This window comes from Entelurus aequoreus, linkage group LG07, assembly GCF_033978785.1.
Source record: "Entelurus aequoreus isolate RoL-2023_Sb linkage group LG07, RoL_Eaeq_v1.1, whole genome shotgun sequence".
NCBI lineage: Eukaryota > Metazoa > Chordata > Actinopteri > Syngnathiformes > Syngnathidae > Entelurus > Entelurus aequoreus.
This window is the reverse complement of record NC_084737.1, coordinates 56,188,914-56,213,319: the sequence shown is the minus strand read 5'-3', so window position 1 is coordinate 56,213,319 and position 24,406 is coordinate 56,188,914. Positions and strand designations below refer to the sequence as shown.

The 24,406-nt window shown below is 38.8% G+C and overlaps 1 protein-coding gene across 4 annotated transcripts in view; it reads left to right on the top strand.

The window, feature by feature from the left end:
- Positions 1 to 15,354, top strand: part of kcnh7 (potassium channel, voltage gated eag related subfamily H, member 7) — a 122,102-nt gene extending 106,748 nt beyond the window's left edge. For 3 of the 4 annotated variants that reach the window (XM_062054031.1, XM_062054030.1, XM_062054028.1), the window contains 3 exons: positions 2,680 to 2,907; positions 6,140 to 6,299; positions 14,742 to 15,354. In XM_062054031.1, coding sequence (XP_061910015.1) covers positions 2,680 to 2,907; positions 6,140 to 6,299; positions 14,742 to 14,928 — 575 coding nt within the window. In that variant the 3' untranslated portion in view covers positions 14,929 to 15,354. The remainder of the gene's footprint in view (positions 1 to 2,679; positions 2,908 to 6,139; positions 6,300 to 14,741) is intronic. The other variant, XM_062054029.1, reaches the window with a different exon arrangement.
- The last annotated feature ends 9,052 nt before the right edge of the window (positions 15,355 to 24,406 follow it).

Sequence of the window (24,406 nt, the reverse complement as noted above, 5' to 3'; positions counted from 1 at the left end):
TATTTCGCTTTGCATAGTAGAGTTTTAACTTGCACTTACGTATGTAGCGACGAACTGTAGTTACTGACAGTGGTTTTCTGAACTGTTCCTGAGCCCATGTGGTGATATCGTTTACACACTGATGTCGCTTTTTGATCGCTTACGTGCAGCGATTTCTCCAGATTCTCTGAACCTTTTGATAATATTACGGACCGTAGATGGTGAAATCCCTAAATTACTTGCAATAGCTCGTTGAGAAATGTTGTTCTTAAACTGTGACAAAGTGGTGACCCTCGCCCCATCCTTGTTTGTGAATGACTTAGCATTTCATGGAATCTACTATTATACTCAATCATGGCACCCACCTGTTCCCAATTAGCCTGCTCACCTGTGGCATGTTCCAAATAAGTGTTTGATGAGCATTCCTCAACCTTCTCAGTCTTTTTTGCCACTTGTGCCAGCTTTTTTGAAACATGTTGCAGGCATCAAATTCCAAATGAACTAAAATTTAAAAAAAATAACGTTTCCAGTTCGAACGTTAAGTATTTTGTTTTTGCAGTCCATTCAATTGAACATAGGTTGAAAAGGATTTGCAAATCATTTTATTCTGTTTTTATTTACGATTTACACAACGTGCCAACTTCACTGGCTTTGGGGTTTGTATATTGGATTAAATGATTGCAGGGGTCGTTAAAAGGTGTTAGTTTGTGACTACAGGGCTCTCATAATGTTGAAAATGTTATTTAGAAGGGAGTAAAGACGATTTTTTTTATGGTCTAGCAATGTAAATACTGGATTTATACAAACCCTGTTTCCATATGAGTTGGGAAATTGTGTTAGATGTAAATATAAACGGAATACTATGATTTGCAAATCATTTTCAACCCATATTCAGTTGAATATGCTACAAAGACAACATATTTGATGTTCAAACTGATAAACTTTTTTTTTTTGCAAATAATCATTAACTTTAGAATTTGATGCCAGCAACACGAGACAAAGAAGTTGGGAAAGGTGGCAATAAATACTGATAAAGTTGAGGAATGCTCATCAAACACTTATTTGGAACATCCCACAGGTGAACAGGCAAATTGGGAACAGGTGGGTGCCATGATTGGGTATAAAAGTAGATTCCATGAAATGCTCAGTCATTCACAAACAAGGATGGGGTGAGGGTCACCACTTTGTCAACAAATGCGTGAGCAAATTGTTGAACAGTTTAAGAAAAACTTTTCTCAACCAGCTATTGCAAGGAATTTAGGGATTTCACCATCTACGGTCCGTAATATCATCAAAGGGTTCAGAGAATCTGGAGAAATCACTGCACGTAAGCAGCTAAGCCCGTGACCTTCGATCCCTCAGGCTGTACTGCATCAACAAGCGACATCAGTGTGTAAAGGATATCACCACATGGGCTCAGGAACACTTCAGAAACCCACTGTCAGTAACTACAGTTGGTCGCTACATCTGTAAGTGCAAGTTAAATCTCTCCTATGCAAGGCGAAAACCGTTTATCAACAACACCCAGAAACGCCGTCGGCTTTGCTGGGTCTGAGCTCATCTAAGATGAACTGATAGAAAGTGGAAAAGTGTTCTGTGGTCTGACAAGTCCACATTTCAAATTGTTTTTGGAAACTGTTTACGTCGTGTCCTCTGGACCAAAGAGGAAAAGAACCATCCGGATTGTTATAGGCGCAAAGTTGAAAAGCCAGCATCTGTGATGGTATGGGGGTGTATTAGTGCCCAAGACATGGGTAACTTACACATCTGGGAAGGTGCCATTAATGCTGAAAGGTACATACAGGTTTTGGAGCAACATATGTTGCCATCCATGCAACGTTACCATGGACGCCCCTGCTTATTTCAGCAAGACAATGCCAAGCCACGTGTTGCATCAACGTGGCTTCATAAACGTGGCTTCATAGTAAAAGAGTGCGGGTACTAGACTGGCCTGCCTGTAGTCCAGACCTGTCTCCCATTGAAAATGTGTGGTGCATTATGAAGCCTAAAATACCACAACGGAGACCCCCGGACTGTTGAACAACTTAAGCTGTACATCAAGCAAGAATGGGAAAGAATTCCACCTGAGAAGCTTAAAAAATGTGTCTCCTCAGTTCCCAAACGTTTACTGAGTGTTGTTAAAAGGAAAGGCCATGTAACACAGTGGTGAACATGCCCTTTCCCAACTACTTTGGCACGTGTTGCAGCCATGAAACTCTAAGTTAATTATTATTTGCAAAAAAAAAAAAATAATTTATGAGTTTGAACATCAAATATCTTGTGTTTATAGTGCATTTAATCGAATATGGGTTGAAAAGGATTTGCAAATCATTGTATTCCGTTTATATTTACATCTAACACAATTTCCCAACTCATATGGAAACGGGGTTTGTACATTTGTAATTCATTCAGACCTGCAGTGGTTTTTGTTCTATTCTGCAACAACCGTACTTATAGTTTTAGAGGAAATAGAGACTGCTATTTAAGGTATAGATCACAGGTGTCAGCCTACAATAGATCATCAGGCTGACACCTGGGATGATTGTTATTGCAACTCCATCCTGCATATTTTAAGGAATATCTTAACCAAGAGCTGAGGTTAAATCATGACGCTTGTCTGTCTTTATATTAAAAAACATATAACATTATGCCATATAACAATACCTTTGCATCTTAGCATTCCGTGGTTTGATCTGCTAGGTTGGCAGCACGAGGAGCCTACAGCCACGTGCTGTAACGCCAACCAACGGGAAGTCATGTGCTCCTCCACCCCCACAGCCAAGCAGGACAAAGAGGAGAACCAGACGCCGGTCAGCGGTGAGGAGGAAAACGATCAGAACCCATTGTGTTCCGGTGCGCTGGGCTACCCAGTGGTTTGGGACCATTGGTCGGGCTTTGGGCTTGACAACACCCAGAACCACCCAAAAGGTAAGGATGATGGAGGCATCGTTCAAGCTTTAATTCAAAGGATTAATCAGATGATTACAGATGATTATTTTTCGGACTATAAGGTGCACTTAAAATCCTTTAATTTTCTCATAAATCGTCACTGCGCCTACTATATATATTCATTCTGGTTCTTACCAAGCTCGAAGCAATTTTATTTGGTACAAGGTGTAATGACAAGTGTGACCAGTAGATGGCAGTCACACATAAGAGATAGTATAGACCAGTGGTTCTCAAATGGGGGTACGCGTACCCCTGGGGGTACTTGAAGGTATGCCAAGGGGTACGTGACATTTTTTTTAAATGTCTGTCAAAAAGAACTCTAAAAAGAAATGCAACAATGCAATATTCAGTGTTGACAGCTACATTTTTTGTGGACATGTTCCATAAATATTGATGTTAAAGATTTCTTTTTTTGTGAAGAAATGTTTAGAATTAAGTTCATGAATCCAGATGGATCTCTATTACAATCCCCAAAGAGGGCACTTTAAGTTGATGATTACTTCTATGTGTAGAAATCTTTATTTATAATTGAATCACTTGTTTATTTTTCAACAAGTTTTTAGTTATTTTTATATCTATTTTTCCAAATAGTTCAAGAAAGACCACAACAAATGAGCAATATTTTGCACTGTTATACAATTTAATAAATCAGAAACTGATGACATAGTGCTGTATTTTACTTCTTTATCTCTTTTTTTCAACCAAAAATGCTTTGCTCTGATTAGGGGGTACTTGAATTAAAAAAAATGTTCACAGGGGGTACATCACTGAAAAAAGGTTGAGAACCACTGGTATAGACTGCAGGTTGACGGCCCCTGTTCAATAAATGATGGCAGGCTAGGAGTACAGGTTAGCAAGCAAGCCCAACACTTTGATGTTTCATTGAGAATATAGAACATTACACACGGCACTCAAAAATCTGTCAAAATGTTTTAGTACGACTTTGCTAAGCTACGAAGCCGCACCGCTGAGCATTACGGCTACTGTAGTCAGAGGTACCGTGTTTCAAGACACTGATATTGTTATGGTGTGTGCAAGGTCCCCAAAATGGCACCAATTAGGAGACATATAATCTTGCAATATTATGCAAAAAACAACTTTTCTTACATATTGGTACCTGCTGATGTGTATCTGAGATCTGTATAGGAAAATTTGCGCTCGTCTGCCATTGTTGTCTGTCACGTAGTTAATAAGCGTTTTATTTTTCTCTATCTTGTTGTGGGGCATTCATCCTCCGCTGTTGCCATTTCTAATATAAAATAGTGTATAGTTCCAACTTATAACTGTCAGTAGACCCGATATGGACCGGTCTAGCAAAGACGAAGGGGAGAAGACGCTGTTTAAGTGGAGCCATGCACTGTAAATAAAACCAACCACAAATTTGCGCATCCTGTAGCAAGTGTCAGAAAGAGGATTGAAGATGATCTGTAAAACATAATCTGCAAAAATTTGACCAAAGAACCACCACAACATGTTATGTAGACCACAAGGAAGTGTGTTAAATGTAAAAAAAAAATCATAGTACAACCCCTTTAATGCGCCTTATAATCCGGTGGTCTTTTGTATAAAGGTAGACCTGAAAATACTCGCTCATCGACAGTGCGCCTTATAAATCGGTGCACCCTACGGTCCGAAAAATACGGTACAAACAATAATGACCACTGACATAATGTTCAGTGTTGGTAGTAACAAAGTTAGAGTATACGGCAGTATTAACAGCGTTATTATTTTTTCAGTGACAAGTAATCTAATTACTGTTCCCATGCCGTTGGCGATACTGAGAATGTGAAGTGGCTCGTTACTACAGTTCGGTTTAATGAAGCACAAGATGTGAGGTTTTGGCCACACATCAGCTGCATGCAGAGAGAAGGGATAGGTGGGCAGATTCAGCCCTGCTCATGTTGTCTTGCTGCATGTTCTGACTGAAACACAACAATAACATGATCATTGTGATGAGCTGTAGCCAGGGAATTTCAAAGGTAGCGTTCTCAAACTGTTAATACCAACACTACATTTCGCTCATTTTATGTAACATGTACTCGATGTCCATGAAGAAAGTGTTTATCCATGTCAGCCTAAAGCTACTCAATTCTTATGCAGCACCTCACATCAACACATGCCAACATGACACTTGTTGCTGCTGCTAACCCAAGCCCAAATGCTGCCAATGTTGTTTTTAAATCAGATTCACTACATTTTGGAATTTGGATAAATCATGATTAATCACAGGTGATTAAATTGGTTTTACCCTTTGAAATAGTTTTTTAATCATATTTATTTTTTATATTGTTTTTTTTATTCATTTATTTTTTGTTTTTATTCAGTCATTGGTGGAGAATAATATTGTTTTTAATATTGTTTTTAACATGGCTGTGCAGCACTTTGGAAACATTCTTGTTGTGTAAATGTGCTATATAAATAAAGTGGATTGGATTACTCACTTGCATGATTAAAATTAGCAAAGAAAAGACCCTAATATTTGTACACAAAAGCAATTTTTATGTCAGATTGTCATCCAAGAACATTTTTAAACGTTTTACTTGAATGTATGTCATTAATTTGCACAAAATGTGTTAACGGTTTTATCTTAAGTTATTTCAGGCTGTATTTTAGTATAAAGGTGCAGAGAACTGCACTATTTAAAGGCCAAATGTTCCTTTGTGGCATTTTACCTACTGTATTGGGTTTTGTACTGTCAATATTAAATATTGTTACTTTACGGAATATACATTTTTTCTACATTTTCATTTCTATGCATATCATATTGCACGCTATAATCTATTGAGATCAGATGCATGCCAAATGTTCTAAAATACTGAATATACTGTTTTTATTCTTCTAATCAGTTAAAACAACATATTTAGCCTTAAAGATGTTATCGGAATATACAATGACGAAATGATACATAACGTCACAGTTACTTTGCTGAGTAACTAATTACTCTTACAGTGAGGTAACCGGGTTACTAACTCAATTACGTTTGGGAGAAATAATTTGTAACTATTTACATTTTAATGTAGGATTACCAACACTGATAATGTTATACTTATCTCCTGTTTGCAAATTGTAGTAATTTAGGAAAATACCAGATTTACTGTTAAGGGCTCATGATGCATGAGAGAGACTATAACAGAAGAAACACAACAGAAATGATAACATTTAGGAGAAACTTATCAGGCAGATGTCAAATTAATGCACATTTTTCCAACAGAGCTGCCTCCAGACGAGGGGACGTATTCAGCTTGCAGTGTCGAGGGGGAGGTACCGTCACCTTGTCAAGCCATGCCAGCTAGAAAGGGCAGCAGCGACACAGACCTCAACTATATAGAGGTGGAGCAAAGGCTGGACCTGCTGCAGCGCCACCTCAACAGGTATTCATGGAAGCTAAGGGTCTACTGGTACTTCTTTGTTGGTCTGTCTGTGTGGGAATACACAACCATCAAGCAGAGATGATGGATATAAATGGTGAAAATTACCGAAATACAGTATGCACCTTTTTTGTAGTAAAATTCAAGTCTGATAACATACACATTTTAGGCAACGTTATTTTATTCTTGAACAAAATTACTCAACTGAAGATAACTCATTTGAATAACAACTGAAAGTAAGATGAGTGAGTTTTTAGCATAAAAATTTGTTAATAATAGCATGTTGACATTAAACACAGCACAGTGATTGTACAAAAAATATTTCTAAAATAAATACAATCCCCAAAAATTATTTATAACAAGATTATTATTCGATTTGAGTCCCCAGTCATACTGTGGTTGAAACACCATTGACTACAGAAAACGTCAGGAGTAAACTTACTTATAGTATAGTATAGCGGTATAGCTCGGTTGGTAGAGTGGCCGTGCCAGCAACTTCAGGGTTCCAGGTTCGATCCCCACTTCTGCCATCCTAGTCACTGCCGCTGTGTCCTTGGGCAAGACACTTTACCCACCTGCTCCCAGTGCCACCCACACTGGTTTAAAAATGTAACTTAGATATTGGGTTTCACTATGTAAAGCGCTTTGAGTCACTAGAGAAAAGCGCTATATAAATATAATTCACTAATTCACTACTTGTTCTCACGGACTGCAGAAGATGTGGTTGATGCAACTTCCTGTGGATCATTTGACTTGTGGCTAATGTTTTAGGGTAACGTGACTGAATGAAAACACAAGGACACCACTAAATTGTACATTTTAAACAAATTGTTGATGTTTTTTCAAGAAAATAAACTGAAAATATAGTTGACACAAATATGTAACATTATGAAGGATTTAAATGATTAGATTTCATGGTGAAGTCTACTTTTAGGATTTCAGTTTTTTGTGTTCAAGGTAAATAGAAGTGTATTGATTAATTATGTCATCAGAAAATGGATGGATGAATGTGCAGGACACTTAATTTATACGTTTTGTTTCCTGAGTACGTGGCACCAATAATACTTATTAGGGTTTCCAATTAAAAAGAATACACATAAAAACGATAACAATATCCGTTATTCACCCCTGGTTAATTGCGCAGATTTTTTAAATATTTTGTTTACCTCAGTGATATTTTTCCTATTATTCTAAATTCCATAGGGATCAGTGCAGGACAAATATGATATATTCTCTCTTAACTGTCTTCTCGTATTGTTTGCCAAAATTCTCATTAGCTTTGGACCAACAATTATAGAGAAATTATGACTTTTGTGTGAATTATGTCAACTGTGGTGTCTGCCTCCAATATATTTTTTGTAAACACTGCCTTATATATGTCTGTGCTTTTACTTTTGCTTTTTCAAATATTTTTTATAGGTATTGCTGTGGCGACTCATGACTTCATGAGCTCAAACTTACAGCACAGAGGATGTGAGAATCCCCTGAGCTTTCCTCATCATCCTGTTAGTGTATATGTCCCACAGACCTCTGGGGTTGTCCCACAATTTGACCAGCCATTTTAACTATTCTGTGTAGTTTGTATATACACTTACAAGTCAAGTGACCAAACCAAACACAGAGATAAAATGTTAAAACACTCTTAATGTGTGCACAATGAACAAGCTCTAAAATGTTCGGACTGACATCAAGGCCGCTTAATCTTCTTAGAAGACTATGTCGCTGTGAACATTTCTTTTTAAATATAAAATCAGTGTTTCCAGAAAAACAAAGATGACTATCAAGGACTGCACCAAGATATGTTAATGTTTTCACAGTTTCAACAAGCTAGCCATCAAGTAAAACTGCTTCTGTTGTCACTTCTTGATTTTTGTGAACAACAAATTATTTTGTTTTGGACACGTTAATTTTTAGCTGGCTCTCCAGATACCATGCTTCAAGGGCCTTTGTGTGGGCAAGATAGGAGGCCTCACCAGAAGGATCTGATTTCGTTAACAGGCTATGTCGTCCGCATATTCAATGAGTTTAAAACTGTTATCTTTAGGTGCAAATGTATTTGTAAGAAGAGAGAAGAGCAAAGGGGAGAGGACACTTCCCTGTGTGCAGCCAGTGCTGACGAAGAGCTCTCCTGTCAGAATATTGTTCACACAAACCCTTTAAGGGCAACAAGGAAGAAAGTCTCTGATCCAGAGCATCAGGCACTTTTAAATATTTAACTCTGCCAATCTCTAAAGAAGAATGTGTAATTTCTTGTAGTTAACAGCTTTTTCTAAAATCAACAAATAAAGTATACAGTATATGCTGTAGCGACTGACAGCTGCTTTGTGATAGCATCTTGCAACGTCAGCACGGCATTATCAGTACCTCTCTCCTTCCTGTAGGCAAACTGGAGAGGGTCTAGTTCACTGGCCATGTTGTTGGTTAAAATATCAACTAAAATGTTCTCCATGGTTTTACACAAGTTGGGGGTTATGGCAATAGGCCTAAAATCTTCTGGCTTGATTGCCCTTGGCTTTTTTGGTATGGGCCTTATGATGGAACTTTTACAAGATTTGGGCACACCTGGGGCAGCATGGTGAACCAGGGATTAGTGCATGTGCCTCACAATACGAAGGTCCTGGGTTCGATCCTGGGCTCGGGATCTTTCGGTTTGCATGTTCTCCCCATGACTGCGTGGGTTCCCTCCGGGTACACCAGCTTCCTCCCACTTTCAAAGACATACACCTGGGGGTAGGCTGATTGGCAACACTAAATTGGCCCTAGTGTGTGAATGTGGGTGTGAATGTTGTCTATCAATCAATCAATCAATCAATGTTTATTTATATAGCCCTAAATCACAAGTGTCTCAAAGGGCTGCACAAGCCACAACGACATCCTCGGTACAGAGCCCACATACGGGCAAGGAAAAACTCACTCCAGTGGGACGTCAGTGAATGACTATGAGAAACCTTGGAGAGGACCGCATATGTGGGTAATTCCCCCCCCCCCCCCTTCTAGGGGAGACCGAAAGCAATGGATGTCGAGTGGGTCTGACATAATATTGTGAAAGTCCAGTCCACAGTGGATCCAACACATCAGCGAGAGTCCAGTCCATAGTGGGGCCAGCAGGAAACCGTCCCGAGTGGAGACGGGTCAGCAGCGCAGAGATATCCCCAACCGATGCACAGGCTAGTGGTCCACCCGGGGTCCCGACTCTGGACAGCCAGCACTTCATCCATGGCCACCGGACCTATGCAACTCCCCCTCCCAAGGGACAGGGGAGAAGAGGAAAGAAGAAAAGAAACGGCAGATCAACTGGTCTAAAAAGGGGGGTCTATTTAAAGGCTAGATTATACAAATGAGTTTTAAGATGAGACTTAAATGCTTCTACTGAGGTAGCATCTCTAACTGTTACCGGGAGGGCATTCCAGAGTACTGGAGCCCGAATAGAAAACGCTCTATAGCCCGCAGACTTTTTTTTGGCTCTGGGAATCACTAATAAGCCGGAGTTCTTTGAACGCAGATTTCTTGTCGGGACATATGGTACAATACAATCGGCGAGATAGGCTGGAGCTAAACCGTGCAGTATTTTATACGTAAGTAGTAAAACCTTAAAGTCGCATCTTAAGTGCACAGGAAGCCAGTGCAAGTGAGCCAGTATAGGCGTAATATGATCAAACTTTCTTGTTTTTGTCAAAAGTCTAGCAGCCGCATTTTGTACCAACTGTAATCTTTTAATGCTAGACATAGGGAGACCCGGAAATAATACGTTACAGTAATCGAGAAGAGACGTAACGAACGAACGTCTATCTATCTGTGTTGGCCCTGTGATTAGGTGGCGACTTGTCCGGGATGTACTAGCGCCCGAATGCAGCTGAGATAGGCTCAAGCACCCCCCACGACCCCGAAAGGGACAAGCGGGAGAAAATGGATGGATTGATGGGCACACCTGTGACAAGAAGGAAATTAAACAGCTTTGAAAAGACTCCTTTCACCTGAAGAGCACAGTCCTTAAGTAGACTGGTTTTCAGGTCGTCTGGGCCAGTAGCCTTGTTTGGCTTCAGTTTAAAAATATCTTTAGCCACAGCATCCTCAGGGATGGCTGTGGGTGCTCCTGCAGGGAGATTTTTACACATATCATTACATTCTAGTTTATCATCTACTTTATCAGATCTAGAGGAATTGATTCGACTTCAGTGTCTACAATAAGTAAAAGACTGGATATCCATTAATTTTCCTAATTTAAATTCCCCAAAAAACTGAGGTCATAATGTTTGGCGAGTCTGATCTCTTTTCTGGCCTGAACAGTGCCCTTGGTCCACTGCAGTCCTACTGCGCTCTTATGCAAAAAGTCTTGGTGTTTTTATTGATAACTCTTTTAAACTTGACAAGCAAATAAGCTCAGTGGTAAAAACTGCTTTCTCCAGCGTAGACTACTTCAGAAGGTCAAATATTACCTGCCCATAAAGTAGTTAGAAATAGGGATGTGCGTATCGATCCTGTGGTATCGATACATCGATACCCACACGCTACTCATTTGGCATCACTTTTCTGAAAAAAGTATCGATATAAACCAATAAACGGCGTGTGGGGGTGCAAGCATCACTTTCAGATGTTTTTGATGACTTACTTAACTTACTATGTGCTGGGACACCCCTGTACCTGGCAGAGTATAGAGCTGGCCCAGTCACGTGACAGGAGACAGCGAATGAGCGTCGTCAACGTGCAACACACACACAGCCAGCCCACAGCGATGCAGCCAGGCATATCCAGTGTCAGGCATTGTTTATTTTATTTTTTTACTGAATATTTTTGTTTAAATGATTATCCTAAATTCAAATAATTTCCACACAGGGGAATTTACTGTTAGTTGAAAATTGCTTGAGTATTTAAAACAAGATAAGAAAGAGATACAATTTGGAGATTCTTCATCTTTGCATTACAGTTTTATTTTTTTCCAAGAAAATCTTGAATATATGATTGAATGTGATTTTGGTTTTAATCTGTAACATGATTTCTTACATTTCGAAAACATTAGCCTATTTCATATTTCATTAATTGCTAATTATATCACAAACTTTAAAAAATAACTGCAGCTTCTTGCAATTCGGATTTGACTGTTAATTGGAAAGCCCTAATATTTAATTATTATTATATATAATATATAGTTATTATTATATATAATATTTAATTTATGTTTCATATTTGTTATTTATTTTAATTTTACTTTTATTATATATTGACCATAATAAATGTGGTATAAATGGTCTGTATTTGTCTTGTGATTTGTCTTAAATAATAACAATAGTAATAATATTTTTGACTGACAAAAAATTGCCAATAAGAAATTATTGGTATCGGTATCGGTATCGATGAAAATGCAAGAAAAAGTATCGGTATCGTATCGAATCCTAAAAGTGTGGTATCGCCCATCCCTAGTTAGAAACAGTCGTGCATGCACTGATAACATCCCGCTTGTACAACTGTAACTTTATATACATTGGCTTTAATCAGTCTGGCACTCGCCGCTTATTACTTGTCCAAAACGCAGCTGCACGCCTGCTCACAGTAACGAGGAAACATGACCACATCACTACTGTACTGGTTTCTCTCCACTGGCTGCCTGTTGTTTTTAGAATTTAGTTTAAGATTTGATTTGTTTTTATATCTCTCCATGGGTTCACCTTATACCGTATTTTCCGGACCATAGGGCGCACTGCCGTTGAATGGTCTATTTTGTATCTTTTTTCATGTAGGAGGCGCACCGGATTATAGGGCGCATTAAAGGAGGCATATTTTATTTATATTTTTCTAAATTGAAAACACTTCCTTGTGGTCTACATAACATGTAATGGTGGTTCTTTGGTCAACATTTTGCATAGATTATGTTTTACAGATCATCTTCAAGCCGCTTCCTGACAGTCGCTTCCGGATGCGTCATTTTGTGGGCGGTCTTATTTACGTGGCTTACCTTCATCAGCGTCTTCTCCCCGTCATCTTTGTTGTAGCGGTGTAGCGTGCAATGACGGGAGTGGAAGAAGTGTCAAAAGATGGAGCTAACTGTTTTAATGATTTTCAGACGTTACTTAAATCAATAATGGAGCAGCATCTCCTCATCTGGAAACAACAACACCGGAAATGTGTCCCGTGAAAAACGTTCGACCAGAATTGTCTAATAACTAAAGTTCCTTGGGTGAATTATGTAAACTCACTACACCGGTATGTTTTAGCGCTTTTATGGCGAGTTTACTGACAGATATAAGTAAGAACTTTACACTACTTTATTATAGAAATGCCAACAGTGGAGGATGAATGTCCCATAACAAGAAGATAGAGAAAAAGAAAGCTTATCGACTACGGTGTCGGTACGGACTACAAAGCCGGACGCGCGCAATTTTCCAGGATTTATGCAGATCCCAAATACAGATCAGCAGATACCAGAAGGTAAGAACAGTTGCTTTTGCATAATATTGCGAAACAAATTGCCAGATATGTCTTACCTTATACACACACCATAATAATACTCGTATGTTGAAGCACATCAAGCGGTGCGGCTTAATAGCTTACCAAAGTCGTACTAAAACATTTTGATAGATTTATGAGCGCCGTGTGTAATGTTTTATATTTTTAATGGAACATATAAAATGTTGGTGTTGTTTAGTGGCCTTGTAAGAGTGTCCGCCTTGAGATCGATAGGTTGTGAGTTCAAACCCCGGCCGAGTCATACCAAAGACTATAAAAATGGGACCCATTGCCTCCCTGCTTGGCACATACCAAGGGTTGGAATTGGGGGGGTAAATCACCAAAATGATTCCCAAGCGCGGCCACCGCTGCTGCTCACCTCACCTCCCAGGGGGTGGAACAAGGGGATGGGTCAAATGCAGAGAGTGTTTTTTAACCACTGTCAGTGGTACTTTAACTTTACTTTAGTCATATCATAAATAAATGATAAATGGGTTATACTTGTATAGCGCTTTTCTACCTTCAAGGTACTCAAAGCGCTTTGACAGTATTTCCACATTCACCCATTCACACACACATTCACACACTGATGGCGGGAGCTGCCATGCAAGGCGCTAACCAGCAGCCATCAGGAGCAAGGGTGAAGTGTCTTGCCCAAGGACACAACGGACGTGACTAGGAAGGTAGAAGGTGGGAATTGAACCCCAGTAACCAGCAACACTCCGATTGCTGGCACAGCCACTCTACCAACTTCGCCACGCCGTCCCATCATAGTGCAGCCTACATTTATCTCTTATGTTTGACTGCCATCTACTGGTCACACTTATCATTACAACATGTACCAAATAAAATAGCTTCGAGGTGGATAAGCTCAACCAAAATGATTCCGTACATTAGGCGCACTGTCGAGTTTTGAGGAAAAAATACAAATTTAAGTGCGCCTTATAGTTCGGAAAATACGGTATATCTGACCTATTTATTCTGCACACCCCGGTCAGTGCTCTAAGGTCATCTGACCAGTGCTTTTTAGAATGCCCAAGGTGGAGACTGCAGACTAGAGGAGACAAAGCTTTTGCAGTTGCAGGCTTTTGCACTTTGGAACACTCTGAATCTCAGAGCGACATCTCTCCATACTTTCAAATCTTCTTTAAAAGCTCACTTATTATTTCAGCTGGCGTTGAGCACAAGCTGAGCTGGACATATGTAAGGACATTTTTATCTTTTTCTTTATATCCAATAACTGTTTTATATATAGTCTGTATTTATTGTGACTTTTTTTATTTTTAATATTTGACCTTGTTTTTTTACAAATGTTTTATTAGTTTTAACTGTGTTTTATATACAGAATGTTGTGTGCTTATTATTTTGATTGATTTTCTTCATATTTTAATATTTTATGACATAGGCTCCAGCACCCCCCGCGACCCCAAAAAAGGGACAAGCGGTAGAAAAATGGATGGATGGATTTTAATCTGTACAGCACTTTGGGGCAGTAGTCTGTTTTAGAAATGTGCCATATAAATACATCTACCTTGACCTTGTTCACCTAAGTTTAAAGCAAATACTTTAAATACTTCAAATATTTTGAAGTAATACTTTAAAGTCAACTTTGGTGAGGCATGTTTTAAAGCAGCGCTTTCCCTGCGGTGTTTCAGTATTTAAAGCGTCACCTTTTATTGGTAGTTTTGAAGCCCAAATACCTCTATATTGCGCTTCTCGCACCCTGTTTATTAACCAGTAAAAATGCAGTTTTTTTCCATTCTTTCTTTCCAACCTGTTTCTGCTTGTATGCGCAGCTGTGTGTGTGTGTGTGCTGACACACTCAACATGCGCCTCTGCTCTGTATGTCACTGCCACACGGCAGCAATGCGGGTGAAAAAATAGTTTTTCAAAGGCAGTATAGTTTTGTTTTGAATTCATTAGTACCGCGGTACTTTATTAGTACATGCAAACCTTTAGTAAATGATGAAGAGCTATGTTGTGTTGTGGTCTTTGCTGTTGCAGGCTGGAGTCCCAGATGACAACAGACATCCAAGCCATCCTCCAAATCCTCCAGAGGCAAAGCACAGCTGGTCCTCCTTCCTACAGCACCGTTAGTTCCAGCCCCGAGTACCAGAGGCCAAGCATCAGGGTGCAGCCGACGTCGGCCACACAGGCAGATCTCAACCTAAGGCGTGCTCTGGTAGACTAGACAGCACACGGCCATGAGGCCTCTGACATCATTTGAAGTTGAATGACTTTTAGTCGCTCTCTCTTTGGGTCCTGGTGTGTCAAAGGTCAGATTGTAAGAAACCTTCACATTCCTGATCCACAGAGTCTTCCAGAAGATTACTGGACTATCAGGATGATGAGCAGATAGTCCCACTTGGAAACATCATTAGTTCTGTTGAACTACATCAATGCCAAAGTTGTCTTCAGATCGACAATTCACAGCCTAGCAGCGTGGTATCATCATCTGCTTCTGACCCAGGCTTCCTGGGAGGTATAGTAGTTCTTTGTAACCTCCTAAAACAACAGACTTTCTCTCAGGGTCTAAAGATGACTGAATATGCAATTGAACAAAAAAAACTTTATTTCGTTCTTTTTCTCCAGCCGTTCCTGATGAACAATATTTATGTCTTCTACTATGTGTATATATATATTTTTATATATATATATATATATATATATATATATATATATATATATATATATATATATATATATATATATATATATATATATATATATATATATATATATGTATATATATATGTATATATATATATATATATATATATATATATATGTATATGTATATATATATATATATATATATATATATATATATATATATATATATATATATATATGTATATATATATGTATATATATATGTATATGTATATATGTATATATATATGTATATGTATATATGTATATGTATATATATATATATATATATATATATATATATATATATATATATATATATATATATATATATTTATTTATTTATATATATAAATAATATGTATACATTAGACACAGTATTTGACCGTGTAGTAAGTTTACCCTTACAAAAGACTTGGACAAACTTTATTGATCCTTAGGGAAATTGTTTGACAAAGTAGCTTAATTACAAGAGAAAATTACAACTAACACTTTGAAGGACTGAAAAAAGGAGGAAGAAATAATAAAATATAATAGACAATATCAACAAAAAAGCGATAGTATATAACAACAGCAGCAATACAATGGCGTGACTAAAAATGTAATTATAAGTACCGTATTTTTCGGAGTATAAGTCGCTCCGGAGTATAAGGCGCACCGGCCGAAAATGCATAATAAAGAAGGAAAAAAACATATAAGTCGCACTGGAGTATAAGTCGCATTTTTGGGGGAAATTTATTTGATAAAACCCAACACCAAGAATAGACATTTGAAAGGCAATTCAAAATGAATAAAGAATAGTGAACCACAGGCTGAATAAGTGTACATTATATGAGGCATAAATAACCAACTGAGAACGTGCCTGGTATGTTAACGTAACATATTATGGTAAGAGTCATTCAAATAACTATAACATATAGAACATGCTATACATTTACCAAACAATCTGTCACTCCTAATCGCTAAATCCCATGAAATCTTATACGTCTAGTCTCTTACGTGAATGAGCTAAATAATATTATTTGATATTTTAATGTGTTAATAATTTCACACATAAGTCACTCCTGAGTATAAGTCGCACCCCTGGCCAAAGTATGAAAAAAAACGCGACTTATAGTCCGAAAAATACGGTAAATACAACGTATTAATACACTAAAAACGAAGAAAGGTGTGGTAATGTTAAACAGTATAGTAATAAACCAGTATTAACTATTACAGTACAGAGAGTGATTGTACAGCTGGATGAAGTGGGGAATGAAGGAGTTTGTGTAGCGTTTACTGCGGGAGCGAAGCTGGAGAAGCCTGATGGAGTATAAGCTCCGCTGTCCCTCAATTGTCTGGTGGAGTGGGTGGGCAGGAACCCTGGGGATGGGGGGATTTTGCCTCCGCCCCTAAACCTCAACAACCTTTCCCCCCGCCCAAAAACAGTTAAAAAAATATATATATTTACATTTTTGTTCATGAATACATCTCCTTGGCAAAGGGCGCATGCCTGTCCGTGCGAGTGTAATAGGAGCCAGCGGATTTCAAGTAATGTGCTGGCGATCCAGGAGACTTTCCGCATTTTAGCTCAATAGTAGTACGCTGGTGTTTCACATGGGTGATGTAAAAACTATGCAACAGAGAAAAAGTGAGAGAGAGATAGGGAGGGGAGGGAGAGAGCGTGAACACATTTGCTAGAAAGCCGTCAAAATCGTGAGCTCCTGATTGCGTGGGGCCCCTGAGCTTCAGCCCAGGTAAGCCCGTGTATTAAGGCGGCCTTGGTAGGATTGTTCGGGCCAATAGTTCGACTCGCTTTCCAAATCAGTTGGTCCACCCGACTTATGTCCATTTTGCTGGGGCTGTTCCCTTTAGCAAACCACTGCAAAGTACAAAGCACTGGCTACCGCAGACTGGCGAAAAGTCACCAACAGTTTGCTACGCACATTAAAGGACCTAAGCATCCTTAGGAAATAGTCTGTTCATGCTCTTCTTATATACCGCCTTGCTGTTGTCCTTCCAGTCCACATTGCTGTTCAAGTGGGCGCGTTTCTTGGGAACCGGCACAATGCAGGATGTTTTCCATAGCGCTGGTATCCTTTTCTAACTTCAGACTCAGGTTGAAGACCAAGTGCAGGATCCGAGTCAGACTAGCAGCAGAAGTCCTCAGGAACCAGGAGTTGACACAGTCCGGACTTGCTGACTTAGCTTGGTTGACAGCAACTTGAGGGTTCCAGGTTTGATTCCCGCTTCCGCCATCCTAGTCACAGTCGTTGTGTCCTTGGGCAAGGCACCTGTTCCCAGTGCCACCCACACTGATTTAAATGTAACTTAGATCAGTGGTCCCCAACCTTTTTGTAGCTGGGGACTAGTCAACGCTTGAAAATTTGTCCCACGGACTGGGGATTTTTTTTTTTTATAAAGAAATACAATCATGTGTGCTTACGGACTGTATCCCTGCAGACTGTATTGATCTATATTGATATATAATGTATAAATTGTGTTTTTTATGTTGATTTAATTTAAAAAAAATATATATATATATATTTTTTTTTAATTAAATTTCTTGCGCGGCCCGGTACCAATCGGTCCGCGGACCGGTACCGGGTTGGTTGGGGACCACTGACTTAGATAATGAGTTTCACTAAGTAAAGCGCTTTGAGTCACAAGAGAAAATCGCTATATAAATATAATTTACACTTAACATGGGATTGGATAGCACTTTTTTTGTCATTGCACTTCAAAAGTACAACAACATTGCATTTTCAGCACAGACCCATTGAAAAGCAGACATACAATACACAGGGTGACAGGACAGGAGCAGCTATGGCGGAGCCCCATAAAAAGTTTGGAAAATAGTAAACATGAGGGGAAGAGAAGGAGAGAAAAAACAAGTCCCAAACTAAACTTCTGGAGGTGGGGGTGTTTAGTAAGAGACCAGGAAAAAAAACTCTATAGCAAAGCACATAAACATATTACGACATACAACTGGAGACTTGCAATGAGGGGCAATTTGAATTTGATTGAGAATAGTAAGTATTCGATGCCCTACTGAGCAGCAGTCATTGTGACCCAACTTGAAACACACAAATGAGTCCTTTGCCTTTAAGAGAGTACTTCTAATAATTAATTACGGGCATAAAATACACCTGTCACACAAACCTTATCTTCCATTCAAACCTCTACACCACCATGGGCAAGACCAAAGAGCTGACCTCAAGGACATAATTGTACCATTGCACAAGACTGGAATGGACTACAAGTTTGACAATAAACTCCTGAATGAGTCACACAAGGCGACAAGGAAAATGTATTGAGGTCACAGGACAACCAAATGGAGGTGTTTGTAAAGAAATGATAATATGAATCCAACGACATCATCACTACTGTCAAACATGGAGGTGCAAACATTCTGTTCTCCAACCAAAATCCCTCCTGACATTTGATTGATTGAATCTTGTATTAGTAGATTGCACAGTACAGTACATATTCCGTACAATTGACCACTAAATGGTAACACCCATATAAGTTTTTCAACTTGTTTAAGTCGGGGTCCACGTTAATCAATTCATGGTACAAATATACTGTATACTAATAGCATAATACAGTCATCACACGAGTTAATCATCAGAGTATATACATTGAATTATTTACAATCCGGGGGGTGGGATGTGGAGGGGGTTGGGGCGGGGGTTTAGGTTTGGTTGATATCAGCACTTCAGTCAACAGCAATTATATCATCTGAGAAATGGACATTGTAACAGTGTAGGTCTGACTTGGTAGGATATGTACAGCGAGCAGTGAACATAGTGAGCTCAGAAAGCATTAGAACAAGTACCGTATTTTTCCGAGTATAAGTCGCACCGGAGTATAAAACGCACCTGCCGAAAATGCATAATACAGAAGGAAAAATACATATATAAATCGCACTGGAGCCCGGCCAAACTGTGAAAAAACCTGCGACTTATAGTCCGAAAAATACGGTATATACATTTGATTATTTACATTTGATTATTTACAATCCGGGGAGGTGGGATGTGTTGGGGGGAGGGTGTTAGTCTAGGGTTGTAGTTGACTGGAGGTGTTCTTTTAGTGCGATTTTGAAGGAGGATAGAGATGCACTTGTTTGCAACCCTGCTGACCGACTAACAGAACAACTTCAAATACACTACAAGTACAACTACAAGAAACAAGTACCACAACTACAACAAACTACAAGTATCGGTGCTACAAATACAAGTACAGAACGACTACTACAAGTACTGCAACTACTGTGCTAGAAACTACAAGCACACTACTAAAGATACAAGAAAGTACATGCACACTACTACAAGTACTATAACTCTAAAAAAAAAATATCTGACAAGTGTACTTGCAAATAATACTTTCCACACCAAGTACTAAATCACCTTTTGTATTAGAATCAAATATTTATTCCACCCAATCAAATACAAATTTATTTGCAAACTTTACTTAATATTTTTGTTCCCTCATTAGAACAAATCTACCATAAAAATGTCGTACTGTTTACATCTTTGTAAGGGTGAACTTTGTCAGAGGGCAATGAAACACTGCTGTACTTAGTGTTTCTGACTAAGTCCTTGTGTTGTGCACAGGTGAAAAGTTACTTGAAACTTCTCACGCGCGATAAATATCACAATTCTCAGTTTGAGGTTGACCTGCTTTCTGCTTCAAATGTACACAAAGAAGACCCAGCAGGTTTATGTTGTGCCTACTTTACTCTGCATTGCCAGCGTAAGCATGTGTCTAAAATATAGAAAACATGTTGGTTTTAAAACTTGTCAGTTATATTGCCAACAAATAATTGTCATTGCATGCGAAGACAAGAGTTTGCCTTGAAATTTAGTCAACTCTCTTTGCCAGCTGGTTTGAACTGACTTTGACTACATTTCTAAGATTATTTGTGTCAGTGCAAGAATTGTGATGGTTTTGAATGAGGTCATGCGGGCCCAATTTTAATGGCGAGACGTTCAGAAACAACTTTTTATGTTTGATTTTGAACGCCTTAGCAGTGTCACATTTTCTAAGTGCTCTAATTTATAACTCGAAAGAATTTGACCAACACCTGAAATTGTATGCAACTTTGTGTTTGACTTCAACTCATTAAGTCCCTAAGTAAGTATAAAAACATGCTTGTCATGTGACAGTCATGTGACTATCTCAGGATATTACCAAATATGGTAGTGTCAGGTTAAGCCTATTTTTGCCATTAAAAGCTCATTTTAAATTCACTTAACAATTGTAATGCTCAAATAGGATGTCAAATATTACAATTCAACCGTTTTATTATATTACTTCAATGAATTTGTAGCAAACAATCTAAGAAAATTGTACTATACATCAGTGGTCCCCAACCTTTTTGTAGCTGCGGACCGGTCAACGCTTGAAAATTTGTCCCACGGGGTGGGGGTGGGGTGTATGGTATTTTTTTATTTATTTTTTGTCATAAAGAAATACCAACATGTGTGCCTACGGAGTATCCCTGCAGACTGTATTGATCTATATTGATAGATAACGTATATATTGTGTTTTTTATGTTGATTTATTAAAAAATAAATAAAAATATTTTTATTTTTTATTTAATTTTTTATTTCTTGTGCGGCCCGGTACCAATCTTGCCACGCCCCGGTGGTTGGGGACCACTGCTATACATGTTTTAGCCTTGAAAAATGCTATTAAGACACTCAAACAATGTCACTGTTTTAATTATTTTACATGAATTAATGTTATTTCACTTTCTGTTCCATATCAAGGTTTTTGATTTTTGGTTTCTAATTCAATCATTTTTATTGTAACTCATTGTTATACAGTGCATCTGGAAAGTATTCACAGCGCTTGAATTTGTTTCTACATTTTGTTATGCTAGAGCCATATTCCAAAATCGAATACTTTCATTTTTGTCCTCAAAATTCTTCAGACAATACCCCATAATGACAATGTCAAAAGGTCTTTAAAAAAAAGTATAAATAGCAAATGTATTAAAAATAAAAAAATAAAATCACATGTACAAAACCAGTGAAGTTGGCACGTTGTGTAATTCGTAAATAAAAACAGAATACAATGATTTGCAAATCCTTTTCAACTTATATTCAATTGAATAGACTGCAAAGACAAGATATTTAATGTTTGAACTGAGAAACTTTTTAATTTTTTTTGGCAAATAATTTGTAAATAATCGTTAACTTAGAATTAGATGGCAGCAACACATTACAAAAAAGTTAGCACAGGGCATTTTTACCACTGTGTTACATGGCCTTTCCTTTTAACAACACTCAGTAAACGTTTAGGGACAAGGTAGACCAATTTTTGAAGTTTTTCAGGTGGAATTGTTTCCCATTCTTGCTTGATGTACAGCTTAAGTTGTTCAACAGTGGGGACGGCGTGGCCGTGCCAGCAACCTGAGGGTTCCTGGTTCGATCCCCACCCTCTACCAACATTGTCACGTCCGTTGTGTCCCTGAGCAAGACACTTCACCCTTGCTCCTGATGGGTTGTGGTTAGAGCCTTGCATGGCAGCTCCCACCATCAGTGTGTGAATGTGTGTGTGAATGGGTGAATGTGGAAATACTGTCAAAGCGCTTTGAGTACCTTGAAGGTAGAAAAGCGCTATACGAGTATAACCCATTTACTGTTTACCATTTAACAGTCCGGGGTCTGAGTTGTCGTATTTGACCCTTCATATTGCGCCACACATTTTCTGGACTACAGGCAGGCCAGTCTAGTCCCTGCACTCTTTTACTACGAAGCCACACTGTTGTAACATGTGCAGAATGTGGCTTGGCATCGCATTGCTGAAATAAGCAGGGGCGTCCATGATAATGTTGCTTGGATGGCAACATATGTTGCTCCAAAACCTGTATGTACCTTCCAGCATTAATGGCGCCTTCACAGATGTGTAAGTTACCCATGTCTTGGGCACTAATACACCCCCATACCATCACAGATGCTGGCTTTTCAACTTTGCGCTTAAAGCAATCCGGATGGTTCTTTTCCTCTTTGGTCCGGAGGACACGACGTCCACAGTTTCCAAAAACAATTTGAAATGTGGACTCGTCAGACCACAGAACACTTTTCCACTTTGCATCAGTCCATCTTAGATGAGCTCGGGCCCAGCAAAGCCGGCTGCGTTTCTGGATGTTGTTGAGAAATGGTTTTCGCTTTGCATTGTAGAGTTTTAACTTGCACTTACAGATGTAGCAACCAACGGTAGTAACTGACAGTGGATTTATGAAGTGTTCCTGAGCCCATGTGGTGATATCCTTTACACACTGATGTAGCTTTTTGATGCAGTACCGCCTGAGGGATCCAAGGTCACGGGCATACAATGTTGATTTTCGGCCTTGCCGCTTTCGTGCAGTGATTTCTCCAGATTCTCTGAACCTTTTGATGATATTACGGATGGTGAAATCCCTAAATTCCTTGCAATAGCTGGTTGTGAAATGAGAAATGTTGTTCTTAAACTGTTCGACAATTTGCTCACGCATTTGCTGACAAAGTGGTGACCCTCGCCCCATCCTTGTTTGTGAATGACTGAGCATTTCATGGAATCTACTTTTATACCCAATCATGGCACCCACCTGTTCACAATTAGCCTGTTCACCTGTGGGATGTTCCAAATAAGTGTTTGATGAGCATTCCTCAACTTTCTCAGTCTTTTTTGCCACTTGTGCCAGCTTTTTTGAAACATGTTGCAGGCATCAAATTCCAAACGAGCTAATATTTGCAAAAGATAAAGTTTACCAGTTTGAACGTTAAGTATCTTGTCTTTGCAGTCTATTCAATTGAATATAGGTTGAAAAGGATTTGCAAATCATTGTATTCCGTTTTTATTCACCATTTACACAACGTGCCAACTTCACTGGCTTTGGGTTTTGTACATAAGTATTCACAGCATTTGCACAATACTTGATGTACTTTTGGCAGCAATAACAACCTTAAGTCGTTTTGATGCCACAATCTTGGCACACCTACAGTATCTTTGGGCAGTTCTGCCCATTCGCAGCACCTCTCAATCTCCCATCAGGTTGGGTGGGAAGCTTTGGTTTTAATACAGGATGTCTCTGTATATATTCATATTTCCCTCTATCCTGACGAGTCTCCCTGTGAAAAACATCCCCACAGCATGATGCTGCCACCACCATGCTTCACTGTGGGGATGGTATTGGCCTGGTTTCCTCCTAACATGACACCTGGCATTCACGCCAAAGAGTTCAATCTTGGTCTCATCAGACCAGAGAATTTTGTTCGTCTTGGTCTGAGAGTCCTTCAGGTGCACATTACTAAGAAATGGCTTCCGTCTGGTCACTATACCATACAGGCCTGATTAGTGAATTGCTGCAGAGATGATTGTCCTTCGAGAAGGTTCTCCTCTCTCCAATTTTCAATACACACATTAATTAATTCAATTTTTAGAATAAGGCCTTAACATAACAATGTGGACATTTTCCAGATGCACTATATGGTCAAAATTGTAAGCACTTGACAATGATCATCTTAAATGGTGGCCGAATTAAACACTGATGTAATTATAACATACAATAATAACAATGCAAGTAACCCTTTTAAACGCAATAAACATTTTTCATTACTATAGGAGTTTTTACCATTGTATTTGGAAGGTCAAAATTCTAACTACCCTAAATAAGTAAACAAATATAGAAATAAAATGGACTAATCGCTGTCAGCAGAAATTGCAATTTTTAATAAACATTGAACATCTTAAAGTGAGTGAGTCGCGACTAGCAAGGCGATGTCCGTGTATCCTGTGTGTGCTCACACCCAAACAAAGGGACTTCACGCTGTTAATTTAGTTTTACTGTCAAATAAATGTGCTCAGGTGCTGAGAGCCATGCACAGAGTGAAAGCTCTTGCATCCATTTTGAAAGCTAGAGACAAAGAAAAGAAACAGACACAGCAATTTATCGCTATAAAGTTTATTTACATTTATCTTTTGATTAATTGAATTAAGGCCTACAATTGTATTATTTTTTTAATGGTTCTGGACATCGTATTTAATGC